This window comes from Chiloscyllium plagiosum, chromosome 47 (genome assembly GCF_004010195.1).
Source record: "Chiloscyllium plagiosum isolate BGI_BamShark_2017 chromosome 47, ASM401019v2, whole genome shotgun sequence".
NCBI lineage: Eukaryota > Metazoa > Chordata > Chondrichthyes > Orectolobiformes > Hemiscylliidae > Chiloscyllium > Chiloscyllium plagiosum.
The window spans coordinates 1,622,994-1,637,250 of record NC_057756.1 but is presented as its reverse complement, the minus strand read 5'-3'; the positions used below and the strand labels follow the sequence as shown (position 1 = coordinate 1,637,250).

The following is a 14,257-nucleotide window of genomic DNA, read 5'->3' as shown; positions in this document are numbered from 1 at the left end:
CTCATTTCTGTCCTAAATGGTCTACCCCGTATTTTTAAGCTGTGTCCTCTGGTTCGGCACTCACCCATCAGCGGAAACATGTTTCCTGCCTCCAGAGTGTCCAATCCTTTCATAATCTTATATGTCTCAATCAGATCCCCTCTCAGTCTTCTAAACTCAAGGGTACACAAGCCCAGTCGCTCCAGTCTTTCATTGTAAGGTAGTCCCACCATTCCAGGAATTGACCTCGTGAACCTACGCTGCACTCCCTCAATAGCCAGAATGTCTTTCCTCAAATTTGGAGACCAGAACTGCACACAGTATTCCAGGTGTGGTCTCACCAGGGCCCTGTACAACTGCAGAAGAACCTCTTTGCTTCTACACTCAATCCCTCTTGTTATGAAGGCCAGCATGCTATTAGCCTCCTTCACTACCTGCTGTCGGTCCTGTTTCCATTGTATGTTTAGAAGAATGAGAGGGTGATCTATTTGAAACACAGACTATCCTAAAGGTGTGGGAATTGACAGGGGATGCTGAGAGGATGCTTTCCAGCATCTCCCCTGTCAAGTCATACTGTGAGTATTCTATTTCAGTAAAGGTTGCATCTCATTTTTCTAAACTCCAGTACGGATAGGCCCACCCAACTCAGCCTCCCACTCATCAGACAGTCCCTTCGGATTCATGTTCAGTACAACTGTTCACAGTATCCCAGCTGTGCTCTGACTGTTGTCTTGTCTTAGCAAAAAAAACCTCCCAAGGTTTAGACCCCACTCCCTTTGAAACAAACACCAAGAGTCCACTGGTTCCCCCCGATGACCTTCTACATGTTGATGTTGGCTTGATCGATGAGGGCTTTCAGGTCAGACCCTGTTAGTGGTATACCCAGGAGAGCGGGCAGCTTTAACAGGGTGAAGCAAAGGGAAGAAGCTCACATTCACTTGGGATTATCCTGCCTTCTTGCAAGAGGGCCAGCTTATATCTTCAAATGGAAGTCTGTTGGTACTCCTTTTCAGTTGACTGAGGGGTTCCAGACTCTCAGCAACTTAGGGTTGACCAGGTCCTGCTTTCCAGCACTTAGCCCACATCCCTGTTAAACCCTTCTAATTCAGGTACACATTCAATAGCCTTTTAAATGTCACAATTATACCCACCTCCACAACCTGTTCTGGTAGCTTATTCCATACACACTCCACTCTCTGCATGAAAATATTCCCCCCTTTTAAATCTTTCATCCACACCTTAAACCCTACGCTCGTAAACAAAACGAGGCAGGAGGTTAACACAAGGTGGTTGGGACAGTGTGTGCGGCAGGTCCAACAGAATCGAACTAAATTAAATGTGATTTTCAAGAGAAAGCATACAACAGGTGATGGAGTTAGAAGTTCAGCCATCATCGTATTGAATGGTTCTGGATTAGTGGTGCTGGAAAAAATCCTCGGATGCTGCCTGAACTGCTGTGCTTTTCCAGCACCACTAATCCAGAATCTGGTTTCCAGCGGCTGCAGTCCTTGTTTTTAACCATCGTATTGAATGGCCAGACTGGGATAGAAAAACCGAATGGCATTCTCCTGCCCCCCCCCCCCCCCAAGTTTCAAACACAAAGTTGATCGGTGAGGGTGAGCTGTGAGGAGGATGCAGAGATGCTTCAGTGTGGTTTGGACAGTGGGAAAAGGCACAGCAGGTCGAGTTTGATGTGGAACTTCAGGTTCCCACCAGGAAGACGGATTATCGGAATGCCGATAGTTTGGGAAAGTGGGCGGCGGGCAGTGAAGGAAGCAAATAGGTGTTTGGCCTTCATAGCAAGAGGAATCGAGTACAGGAGCAGGGATGTTTTGCCGCCATTGTCCAAGGTGAGGCCACACCTGAAATATTATGTACACTATTTTGGGGTCTCCTCATCTGAAGAACAATGTTCTGGCCATGGAGGGAGTGCAGCAAAGGTTTACCAGTCTGTTTCTTGGGATGGCAGGACTGGCATTCCCGGGAGTGAGTTACAGACCGGAATCGAATTGAGGGGTTCAGGATGGTTTATACACAGATCAACAGATACCCGGGAGGGAGTTACAGACTGGAAACTAATCGAGGGGTTCGGGGTGGGGTTTATATACAGAATAACAGATACCCCGGAGGGAGTTACAGGCTGGAATCTAATCGAGGGGTTCGGGGTGGTTTATATACAGAATAACAGATACCCCGGGAGGGAGTTACAGACTGGAATCTAATCGAGGGGTTGGGGGTGGTTTATATACAGAATAACAGATACCCCGGGAGGGAGTTACAGACTGGAATCTAATCGAGGGGTTCGGGGTGGTTTATATACAGAATAACAGATACCCGGGAGGGAGTTACAGACTAGAATCTAATCGAGAGGTTCAGGGTGGTTTATACACAGAATAACAGCTCCCCGGGGAGGGAGTTACAGACTGGGATCTAATTGAGGGGTTCAGGGTGGTTTATATACAGAATAACAGATAGCCGGGAGGGTGTTACAGACTAGAATCTAATCGAGGGGTTCGGGGTGGGGTTTATATACAGAATAACAGATACTCCGTGAGGGAGTTATAGACTGGAATCTAATCGAGGGGTGCGGGGTAGTTTATATTCAGAATAACAGATACCCCGGGAGTGAGTTACAGGCTGGAATCTAATCGAGGGGTTTGAGGTGGTTTATATATAGAATAACAGATACCCCGGGAGGGAGTTACAGACTGGAATCTAATTGAGGGGTTTGGAATGGTTTATGTGTAGAATAACAGATACCCCGGGAGGGAGTTAGAGACTGGAATCTAATCGAGGGGTTTGGAATGGTTTATGTGTAGAATAACAGATACCCCGGGAGGGAGTTACAGACTGGAATCTAATTGAGGGGTTTGGAATGGTTTATGTATAGAATAACAGATACCCCGGGAGGGAGTTACAGACTGGAATCTAATCGAGGGGTTTGGAATGGTTTATGTGTAAAATAACAGATACCTGGGGGAATATGATTGTATTGTCCATTGATACAGATACAGTGATGCCCAGAGGTATTGAGGCAGACAGACACTCTAAAACATGGTTCACGTCCTGTTTGTATTTGATGTTAATTACACATATCCTCAGCCAGTTGATACATTTAATGCAGTTCTGGTGCGAGTGTGACATCCCCAGTGTTGCTGAGATACCCAGGGCAGGGAGACAGTGCGACTGTATTCCCTCATCTGCCTGTCTCTGTCTGCTGACTGGAATGGACTTGCTGCTCTTAGCTACAAGTCCCCAAGGCTGCAAGGTGGCCACTCTCCTGGTGACTCCCTCCTTATGTAATCACAGCCAATGTTTCACCTTCCCTGACAGTCCACCTCCTATCCTCCGGAAAATCCCTTTCTCCGATGTCCTCTCCACCATCCACCCCACTCCTCAGTGTAACTGAGTGTGTATGAGTGTGTGTGTGTGGGGGGGGGGGAGAGAGTGACTGAGTGTGTAAGTGTTTGCATGTGTATGAGTACATGTGTATGTGTTTGTGTGTGTATGAGCATGTGTGGCTGTCTGTGTTGAGAGTGTATGAGTATGTGTGCCAGTGTGTGTGTTTGTGAGAGTGCACGTGAGTGTGCGTTTGAGTGTGAATGTGTGCCTCTGTCTGGTTGAGAGTATGCGTGAGTGTTTGTGTATGTGTCAGTGAGTGAGTATGTCTGTGAAGGTGTGTGTATGTACAAATGAGTGAGAGGTTGTGTGTCAATTTGCGTGTGTGAGAGTGTGCCTGTGAATGTGTATGTGTGAGACTGTGTGTGTGTGTGCATGTGAATGAGAGTGTGAGAGTGAACGTGTCTTTGAATGTGTGTGTGAGAGAATGCGTGTGTGCAAGTGTGTGAATGTGTGCGTGAGTGTCTCAGTGAGAGGGTAGGGGACAGTGTCGGTGGCACTGGGTCTGTTTCTAGCTGAAGTGGGTGCGATGGTGGAGTGAGAAATTGGAGAGGTCACTGAAGCATGCACCACAGACAGGACACTTGAAAGGGCTCTCTCCCGTGTGGACCTGCCGGTGCTGTGCCAAGTGAACCCAGTCTGTGAAGGACTTGGCGCAGTGTGAGCACTGAAAGGGTTTGTCTCCCAGGTGGGTGAGCTGGTGCCTGGCAAAGCTGCCAGTGCCATCAAAGCTGAGACCACACACGGTGCAGATGAAGAGGTCCTCGGCTGTGGGGCGGGAGATCGGGGCCTTTTGCTGACTGGGCACCGGGCTCCGTGCCATCCTGCCATCCTGCTGCTTGGTATCCATGGTGAGCTGGTCGCTAAACAGGGGCCGGTCAGGGGTTACTGCAGACCCTCGTCTTTCAGGTGGTCCACAGGCGGGCAAGGGGGAGACAGAGAGAGAGAGAGAGAGGCAAAGGTGAGTGAAAGAGAGGGACAGGCAGAACAGACAGAAATGGATACAGACAGCCAGACAGGCACACCCCAGAGAGACAGGCACACCCAGAGAGACAGGCACACCCAGAGATACAGGCACACCCAAAGGACAAAAGAACCAGAGGGCCAACCCCAGAGATTCAGGCATGCACACAGACTGACAGACTCAGAGATGCAGGCAGACCTACGTAAGGAGCTCGAGAGACAGGCAGACCCATGTAAAGAGCTTGAGAGACAGGCAGACCCAGAGAGACAGACCCTGAGACACAGACAGAGGGGTAGACAGACCAAATCAGACAGGCAAACAGTTACACTCAGACAGAAAGGCAGACCCAAATAACATACAGACAGGTGGAAACACTCAGACAGGCTAATCCACAGAGAAACAGGCAGACCCAGCAGGAGAGACAGTTGAGAGATACAAGGACACACAGGCACTGGGACAATCAAAACTTGACAATCAAAAGTGAAAACCTGAGTATAGACAAATGGTGGTAACATGGCAGACCCTATACAGAAAAACTCATGTACAGACGCTTGAATGATCAGACTCCAAATCACTAAGATCATATGACAGCTAGGTCTTGAAACAGGCAGCATCCTGGACAGCCAGGACCTGGTACCAACAGACTCTGGCACACACAGGCCCCAGGAAAGTCAGACCTTTGTACAGACAGAACCTGGGATAAGCTGACTCTGATATAGTCAAACCTTGGGGCTGTCAGATTCTGGGATTGTCAGACTCTAGTACAAACAATGGAATAGATGTAATCAGACACTGATACAGTCAGACCCTGGAACTAACAGATTCTGGGACAGACAGAAAATGGCACAAGTAGACCATAGTTGAAGAGTGTGTTGCTGGAAAAGCACAGCCGGTCAGACAGCACCCAAGGACCAGGAGAGTCAATGTTTTGGGAATAAGCCCTTCATCAGGATGACCGTGGTATAGTTATATTTTGGGATAGCAAGACTGTGGTACAGATGGAACTTGGGATAGGCTAGTTCTGATACAATCAGATCCTTGGGATAGTCGACTCTGAGACTGTCAGATCCTGGTATAGACAAACTGGTACAGACAGACTCTGGGATAATCAGACATCGGTAGGGAAAGATGCTGACATGGCATTGGTACAGATAAATCTTGGTACAGTCACAATTTGGGGTAGTCAAATACTAGTACAGTCAGATTCTGACAGACTCTGGGATAATCAAACCCTGGAACACTTAGCATCTGGTACAGACAACCTGTTTCAAAATCAGACCCTGATACAATCACACAGAGAGACAAACTATGGGACAGTCAGACCCTAGAAGAGATAGACATTGGCACAATCAGACCCTAGTAAAGATAAAACCTAGTACAGTCTGACCCTGATAAAGACAGGCTTCAGTATAGTCAGATACTGGTACAGTCAGACTCTGATAAAGACAGGTTGTGGTACCGTCTGATCCTAGGCCAGACACTGGCACAATCAAACCCTTTTACATTCAGACCCTGATACGGACAGGCCTCAGTACAGTCAGACACAGATAAAGACAGACTGTGGGACAGTCTATCCCTGATACATATAGTTTCTGGAACAGGCAGACCACAATACTGACAGATTTAGGTAGTCAGACCCTGGACTTAACACTGACATCTACTACAAACCCAACTCCCACAGTTACCTGGACTACACTTCCTCCCACCCTGCCTCCTGTAAAAACACTATCCTTTATTCACAATTCCTCCCAGGAGGACCAATTCCACCACAGAACACACCAGATGGCCTCCTTCTTCAAAGACCACAATTTCCTCTCCCACATGGTCAATGATGCCCTCCAGTGCATCTTATCCATTTCCCGCACCTCCGCCCTCGAGCCTCACCCCTCCAAATGCAACAAGGACAGAACCTCCCATTCCTTACCTTCCACCCCACTAACTCCCAGATACAATGCATCATCCCCTGCCATTTCCACCACCTACAAACAGACCCCACCATCATATTTCCGTCCCCACCCCTATCTGCAATCCATGAAGACCTCCACAAATCCCTTTTAGGCCCACACCTCCTAACAACCCACCCAGCACCTTCGCTTGCCACTACAAGAAGTGCAAAAACTCCGCCCACACCTCACCCCTTATCTCCATCCAAGGCCCCAAAGGAGCCTTCCATATCATCACAGATTTACCTGCACTTTCACACACATTAACTATTGTATCCATTGCTCCTGATGTGGTCTCCTCTACACTGGGGAGACGGGATGTCTACTTGTGGAACGCTTCAGAGAACATTTCCAGGATGCAGGCACAAAACAACCCCACTGCCCAGTGGCCAAACACTCTAACAGCCCCTCCCACTCCACCAAGGACCGCAGATCCTGGGTCTCCTCCACCGCCAAATCTGTACCACCCGAACCCCTCATCTTACACCTTGGGATCCTCCAGCCACAGTGGATCAATGCCCAGCCCTCCCTCCCACCCATTTATCTCTCAGTCCTCTTCGGACACCTCCTCATTCCTAATGAACAGCATATGCTCAAAATGTTGATTCACCTGCTCCTCGGATGCTGCCTGACCAGCTGTGCTTTTCCAGCACCACACTCTTAGACCCTGGTACAGTCAGACTATGATAAAGACACACTTAGTACAATTGTACCCTGGTACTGAGTGACCATGATACATTCAAACTCTGATACAGACACACCCACTCTGGTATAGTCACGCATTTGAATAATCAGACCCTTGTACAGACTTGGATAGTCAGATCCCTGTGCAGTCAAACCTTGGTACAGTCAGACTCTGAGATAATCAGATTGCTGTACAGTCAAACCTGGGAACAGTCAGACACAGTGCAGTCAGACCCAGGTTGTCAGGACCTATCGAAGGCAGATCTAGGTACAACCTGGCCCAGGCACAGTCAGACCCTGCTGCAGACAGACCTGGGCACAGTGTACAGTAATTCTAGTACAGTCAGGATCTATGGCAAACTGTTCGAGGTACAATCTGACCAGGTACAGTCAGACCCTGCTGCAGACATACTCAGGCACAGTGTCGTCCTAGTACACAGACCCAGGTACAGTCTGACCCTGCTGCTGACGGACTAAAGCATAGTGTAATCCTGGTACAGTCTGAATCTGGTACAGACAGAACTGGCTGCAAACAGATCTAGGTACAGTGCAATCCTTGTGCAGTCAGAATCTATTGCAGACAGATCCTGATACAATCTGACCCAGGTACAGTCGGACCCTGCTGCAGACAGACCTGGGCATAGTGCCGAGTAATTCTAGTACAGTCAGGATCTATGGCAAACTGTTCGAGGTACAATCTGACCAGGTACAGTCAGACCCTGCTGCAGACATACTCAGGCACAGTGTCGTCCTAGTACACAGATCCAGGTACAGTCTGACCCTGCTGCTGACGGACTAAAGCATACTGTAATCCTGGTACAGTCTGAATCTGGTACAGACAGACCTGGCTGCAAACAGATCCAGGTACAGTGCAATCCTTGTGCAGTCAGGACCTATTGCAGACAGACCCTGATACAGTCTGACCCAGGTACAGTTGGACCCTGCTGCAGACAACCCAGGTACAGTGCAATCCAGGTACAGTCAGACCCTGGTATAATCCCAGCCATTACCTGTTGTTTTTTTTTCCCCTTTCCCCTGTTGATTTTTCACCCTAGCTGCGGTCTTTTCCACTGCGCACGCGCCGCCCCTCCGCGCACGTGAGCCGCTGCCACTGCGTCTGCGCATCGTCCGGCACACACCTCCCAAGTAATGCGCATGCGCGGACGGGCTCTCTGCGCCCCAACTTCGTCCCAAAACAGATAGGGGGACTGTCACAGCCCCGAGGGATTCTGGGGAATGCCGCCACCATTGACCCTGCCCCATTTCCCCCCCCCCCCCCCCACCACCATATTTGTCAATTCCCAAACTAATCCTGTGTTCCTACACAGGGATTTGCCAATTCCCATTCCAATCACACTCCCCCAAATTTTGGTTTACCAATTCCTAAACTAATCCCACACACAGGGATTCCCAAATTAATCCCGCCCCCTTCCACCCAACAGAGGGATTTTCGAACTCCCAAATTAATCTCACACGAGGAATTACCAATTCCAAATTAGTCCCATACACCAATAAAAGGAGCTCCAAATTCCCAAAATTAATCCCAAGTGCACACACAGGGATTTACCAGTTCCCATTGCCAAACATAGATATATCAATTCCCAAATTTATCCCCCACTCACACCATTTCCTAAACTAATCCCATTGTCAGATACACATTCAACAATTCTCAAACTAATCCTACATCACCTCCCCCCCCCCCCCCACAGGAATTTGACAATTCCTAAACTAAATCCACATGGGGATTTACCAAATTCTAAACTAATCCTACATTCCCAAACAGGGATTTGTCAATTCCCAAACTAGTCCCACACACCCAGACAGGGTTTCGCCAATTCCCAAACTAATCCCATTGTCAGACATGGATTTTTCAATTCCTAAATTTATCCCTCACTTGCACACAGATATGGGTAGCACCGTGGCACAGTGGTTAGCACTACTGCCTCACAGTGCCAGAGACCCGGGTTCACTTCCCGCCTCAGGCGACTGACTGTGTGGAGTTTGCACATTCTCCCCGTGTGGGTTTCCTTCGGGTGATCCGGTTTCCTCCCACAGTCCAAAGATGTGCAGGTCAGGTGAATTGGCCATGCTAAATTGTCCGTAGTGTAGGGGAGTGAGTCTGGGTGAGTACGCGTCGGTGTGGACTTGTTGGGCTGAAGGGCTGTTTCCACACTGTAAGTAATCTAATTTACCAATTCCCAAATTTATCCCCCAGCCACAGGGATTCACCAATTCCCAAATTAATCTCCTCTGACAAAGGGATTTTCCGATTCCTAAACTAAACCCACACAAGGATTTACAAATTCCAAAACTAATATCACACACCCACACAGGGATTTATCAAATCCCAGTGACCCATTCTTTTCCAATAGCCCTGTCTTAATCCCCAAACTAATCCCACTAACCCACTCTCTCTCTCTGTAGTGCTGCATCAATTCCCAATCTAATCCCACTGCCTCACTCTCTCCCCATAGCCCTGAATCAATCCCCAATCCAATCCCACTGCCCTGCTCTCTCTCATAGCCTTGCGCTAATTCTAAACTAATCTCACAGTCCTAATCCCTCACATTCAGACTGTCGCCAATGTAAGCAATATTCACACACTGCACTCCCAGATGATGTGGTCAGTGTAAGTTTATTAAAGAATTCTCACTCTCAGAACAACGATTATAAATCTACAAGCATGCAGACAGCACATCTCTCCACAGTTTTGATGTGCGCTCCTAGACTACATTCAAAGCTAAAAAGACAGCTAACCTGTTCTTTCTTTTGTAAAAGGTTTTTGAGGCAAAGGATCGAGTGAAAGAGAGAGAGGCAAAGTTTCATTGTAAGTGTTACAGCTGGTCCTGGGCAAAGGGTGATTGAGAATCAAGGGCCCACTTACAATGCAATTAAAAATAACAGTTACTGTTGGTGAGATTCAGCGGTATCTGTGGGAAGCAGTATCTGGCTGAATCCTTCTTCAGAACTGAAAAGGGAGGGGAGAAGAGCTTGGAAAAGTGGTCCTGTGGCAAAGATGGAGGGTAGAATAGGGAACAGCCAGGGAAATGTTCAAGGGTGAGGGATACTGGAAGGTGAGGGATACTGGAAGGTGCAGGTATCAGAGATGGATGGTTGTAGCAAGAGTGGGGTGGTATGCAGGGATTCATCACAAACAGTCAGCACAATTTTGTTTTCAGGGGATCTCATGTCTGACCAACCCGAATGGATTTTTCAAAGAGGTGACCAGGTGACAGCAATGCTTTTGATGACAAGGACTTCAGCAAGGTTTGTGATCAAGGGAAATTGATAGCAAAGTGCTGGCCTAATGGTATAATCACTAGTCTCTTAATCCAGAGACCCAGGTCATATTCAGTTTTAAAAAAAAATCAAATCAAGAGTCTAATGATGACCATGAATCCATTACCAATTGGGGAAAACCTCATCTGGCTCACTAATGTCCTTCTGGGAAGGAAACTAGCATCCTCACTTGGTCTGGACTACATGTGACTCTAGACCCACAGCAATGTGATTGATTCTTAATTAGGGATGGGTAATAAATGCTGACCAGTGACATCCTCATTCTCATGAAATAAAAAAAAAACCCATGGGATGCAAAGCAAACTGGCCAAGCAGCAGAAAGCAGGGGGTGATGGTCAAAGGAAGCTTTTTTTGACTGGAAGTCTATGCCCAGTACAGTTCCACAGGGGTCAGGGTTGGGGCCCTTGCTGTTTACATAAATGACTTACATTCAGACATATCAGGGTTGATCAACAAGTTCATCGAAATTCCAAAAATTGGCTAGTTATGCCCGAAACGTCGATTCTCCTGTTCCTTGGATGCTGCCTGACCTGCTGTGCTTTTCCAGCAACACATTTTCGGCGGTAAATAGCCCTAAATTACAAATGGCCTGTTTGGTGGCAAATGGAATTCAATCCAGGCAGGTGTGAGATGATGCACTTGGGTTGAAATGTGGAGCTAGGGATGATCAAATCAGTTGCGATCTCATTGAATGGCAGAGCAGACTCAATGGGCTGAACAGCCTACTCCTTCGGGGAGGGAAGGGGTAGAGAGGGCAGGTTTTGGAAGGTGCTGTCGGTTACAGGAGTCTCAGCAAGTCGCTGGTCTACATCTTGCAAATGATAACACACTGCTGGTGCTGTGCATCATCGTTAGAGGGGGTGAGTGTTGAGGGTGGGATGGGATGGGATGGGTCAGATCATCAGAAATAGGGTCAGGAAGTAACCCTTTAACCCCTTGTTCCTGCTGTCCCATTCGATAAAGGTGGTGGATGATCTAATCAAGGAACTCACCTCCCCTCTCCTCTCCATTCCCCCCTAACTGCCCCGGCTCCTCGACTCCTGATCCACCATCAGTACCTCTCTCTCTTGGCCTCAGATACATTCAATGACACAGTTCCCACACCACTGCTCCCTGGGGCAGAGAGAGTGGGAGGATCCCACAGACTCAACCCCCTTGAATAGAAGAAATTTTTCCCTCATTTCCCTCTGAGACAGGAGATCTGTCATTCAGAAACTGTGCCTCCCTCCCCCTCCTGAATCTAGACACCCCAATGAGGTGAGGGGGAAGGGGAATATTCCCTCATCATTCACCCTGTCAAATCCACATGCCCACTCCCCCCACAACCCCACCACCTTCCTGCTCCCTTCGGATCTTTCTACGTTACAATGAGATTGCCCTCTCCCTCTTCGAAACTCCCAATGGACACAGGCCCAGACAGTGTGTAAAACAGACCCCCTCCATCCCTCATCCCAAGAATGAACCTTCTCTGACTCGCCTCCAGGACAAGGATCTCCCTCCTTGAGTGGGATTTGCTGCCAATTAAGCGGGGGGGGGGGAAGGGGGGGGATACTTTGTCCCTGGATGGCGTTGAGCCTCTCGAGTATTGCCAGAGCTGTACACATCCAAGGCGAGTGGGGAGTATTCCCTCACCCTTCTGACTTGTGCTTGTTCGATGGTGGGATAGTCTGTTTTGGGGGTGGGGGGGAAGCGGGTGAGTTGGAAAGAAGGATGAGACCGAGGGTCAGGCTGAAGTTTGCTGTTATTGTCTCGCGTTGCAATCTTCAGTCAATTATGGACACGTGGCTTCCATGTTGGGGAATGCAGGCTACACCGTCAGCTCAATATTCCCTTTTCCAAAGGGAGAGGACTTGCAAAGGACAGCCATTCAGGGGCAGCAGCTCAGTGATGGATGGACCACAGCATCATAAGATGGTGGGAGCTGGGGAGGGAGAGGGCGAGGTTGGGGGTCGGGGAGGAGTGACTGCAGGGATCTTGAGGGACAGCTGCTGATCTCTGATCTGGGTCAGTGTCAGTGATCTTCGATCCCAGTCAGCGTTGGTAATCTCTGATCCCTGCCAGTGATCCCTGATCCTGATCAATGCCAGTGATCCTTGGTCTGATCCTAGTGAGTGCTGGTGATCTCTGGTCCCAGTCTGCGTTGGCAATCTCTAATACCAGGCAGTCTCTGTTTTCATGATCCCAGCCAGTGTCTGTGATCCCTGGTCTGATCCTGACCAATGTCAGGATCCTTGACAGTGGCAGTGAACTCCGGGTCAATGTCAGGGTCCTTTACACCAATCCCGGTTAATGTCAATGATCACCGATCCCGCTAAGTTGTGGTGGATCTCTGACCTGATCCCTAGTCCCAGTCGATGATCTCTGATGTCGGTCAGTGATCTCCAATCCCTGGTCGGTGGCAGCAATCCTTGGTCCTATCACGGTCAGGTTCAGTCATCGGTATCGTGTCGGCAATGTCTGGTCCATTCCTGTTTGTTGCCGGTGGTGGGAGGTTTAGTGCCGTGTCCCTGCCGTGTGATGTGTTCCATTCCTGGTGAGCTTGGTAACCCCCTTTCGCCCCCAGCCTCCGGTCAGTAGGACTCTTTGGCATGGATGCGCTGGTGCTTGATGAGGTGGGAGGACAGGATGAAGCCCTTGCCACAGTCACTGCATTTGAAGGGCCGCTCGCCGGTGTGCAGGTGCTGGTGGGTCTTCAGGTGAGATGACTGGATGAAACCGCGGCCACATACCGGGCAGACGAAGGGCCTCTCACCTGTGTGAACCCGCCGGTGCTCCACCAGTTGGTATGGCTGCTTGAAGGCCTTGCCGCAGACTGGACAGGCAAATGGCTTTTCGCCGGTGTGGATGCGCTGGTGCGAGACCAAGTGGTGGGACTGGGTGAAGCGCTGGCCACACTCTGGGCACTGGAAGGGTTTCTCGCCGGTGTGGAGCCGCTGGTGCTTCCTAAGCGTGCACAGGATTGTAAAGCTCTTCTCGCACACCGGGCACTTGAAGGGACGCTCACCTGTGTGCACAATCCGGTGCCGGATGAGTCCCGACGGCTGCTTGAACCCCTTGCCGCACAGGGCGCAGACATAGGGCCGCTCACCGGTGTGCACCCGCTGGTGCATCACCAGATCCGAGGACTTCTTGAACGCCTTGCCGCACTCTGAGCACTTGCACGGCTTCAGGTCTGGCGGTACTGCGCCGGATCCTGGTGACCGGTACGTCCGTAAGTACGGCGGTGTGCCGCCGGCGGCCTTACCATGGCTCTGCTGATGCTTCCTCAGGGCTGACGGGTAGTAGAAGCCACGGCCGCACTCCTCACAGCGGATGGGCCGGTCCTCAGCGTGCACTGCCTGGTGCCGCCGGAGGATGGAGGGGTGTGTGAAGGCGGTGCCGCAGACAGGGCACACGAACGGCCTGCCACGGGTGTGCACCCGCTGGTGCTTGAGTAGGCCTGAGGGGTGCTTGAAGGCCTTGCTGCAAGTCGGGCAGGCGTGCGGGCGCTCCTGGCTGTGAACACACTCGTGACGTGCCAGGCAGTACCGGTACTTGAAGGTCTTCCCGCAAGTCGGGCAGATGTGCGGGCGCTCCTGGGCGTGGATGCGTTGGTGGTTCACCAGGCCAGAGGTGTGTTTGAATGCTTTGCCGCACAGCGGGCACTTGTGGGGCCTCTCTGTCCGGTGGGTACACTCATGCCGCTCCAACCCGTAGCGGTAACGGAAACCTTTGGCGCAGACCGAGCACTTCAGGGGCTTGTTATCACCCCCAGTACCTCCCCCTCCTACCTCCACCAGCCCTGGTGTAAACCCCAGGAGCGAGGAGTGGCCAGATTCGACCCTGTCAACAATGCCCAGCTTCTCCATGTCCTCCTCCTCAATCTCCAATTTCTCCATGTCTCCCCCCTCCAACGCCAGCTGCACTCTAACCCCTTCCTCAAACCTCATCCCCTCCATGTCCTCCTCACCTATCGCCAATGTCTCCATGTCCCCCTCCCCTATCCCTA

At 50.1% G+C, this 14,257-nt stretch overlaps 1 protein-coding gene across 2 annotated transcripts; it reads right to left on the bottom strand.

The window, feature by feature from the left end:
- Nucleotides 1–3,763: 3,763 nt before the first annotated feature.
- LOC122544161 (zinc finger protein 501-like) lies at nt 3,764–14,206 on the bottom strand. 2 transcript variants are annotated; one of them, XR_006310282.1, is made up of 2 exons: nt 12,604–14,206; nt 3,764–4,280 (listed from the first exon to the last, which is right to left on the bottom strand). XR_006310282.1 is itself a non-coding variant. In XM_043683196.1 (1 exon), exon 1 carries the CDS (start codon nt 14,196–14,198, stop codon nt 12,840–12,842), a length of 1,359 nt encoding a protein of 452 aa, XP_043539131.1. In that variant the 5' UTR covers nt 14,199–14,206; the 3' UTR covers nt 11,923–12,839. The 2 variants fall into 2 exon arrangements, 1 of the variants encoding a protein (XP_043539131.1); XM_043683196.1 differs by lacking the exon at nt 3,764–4,280 and having other exon boundaries at nt 11,923–14,206.
- Nucleotides 14,207–14,257: the final 51 nt, after the last annotated feature.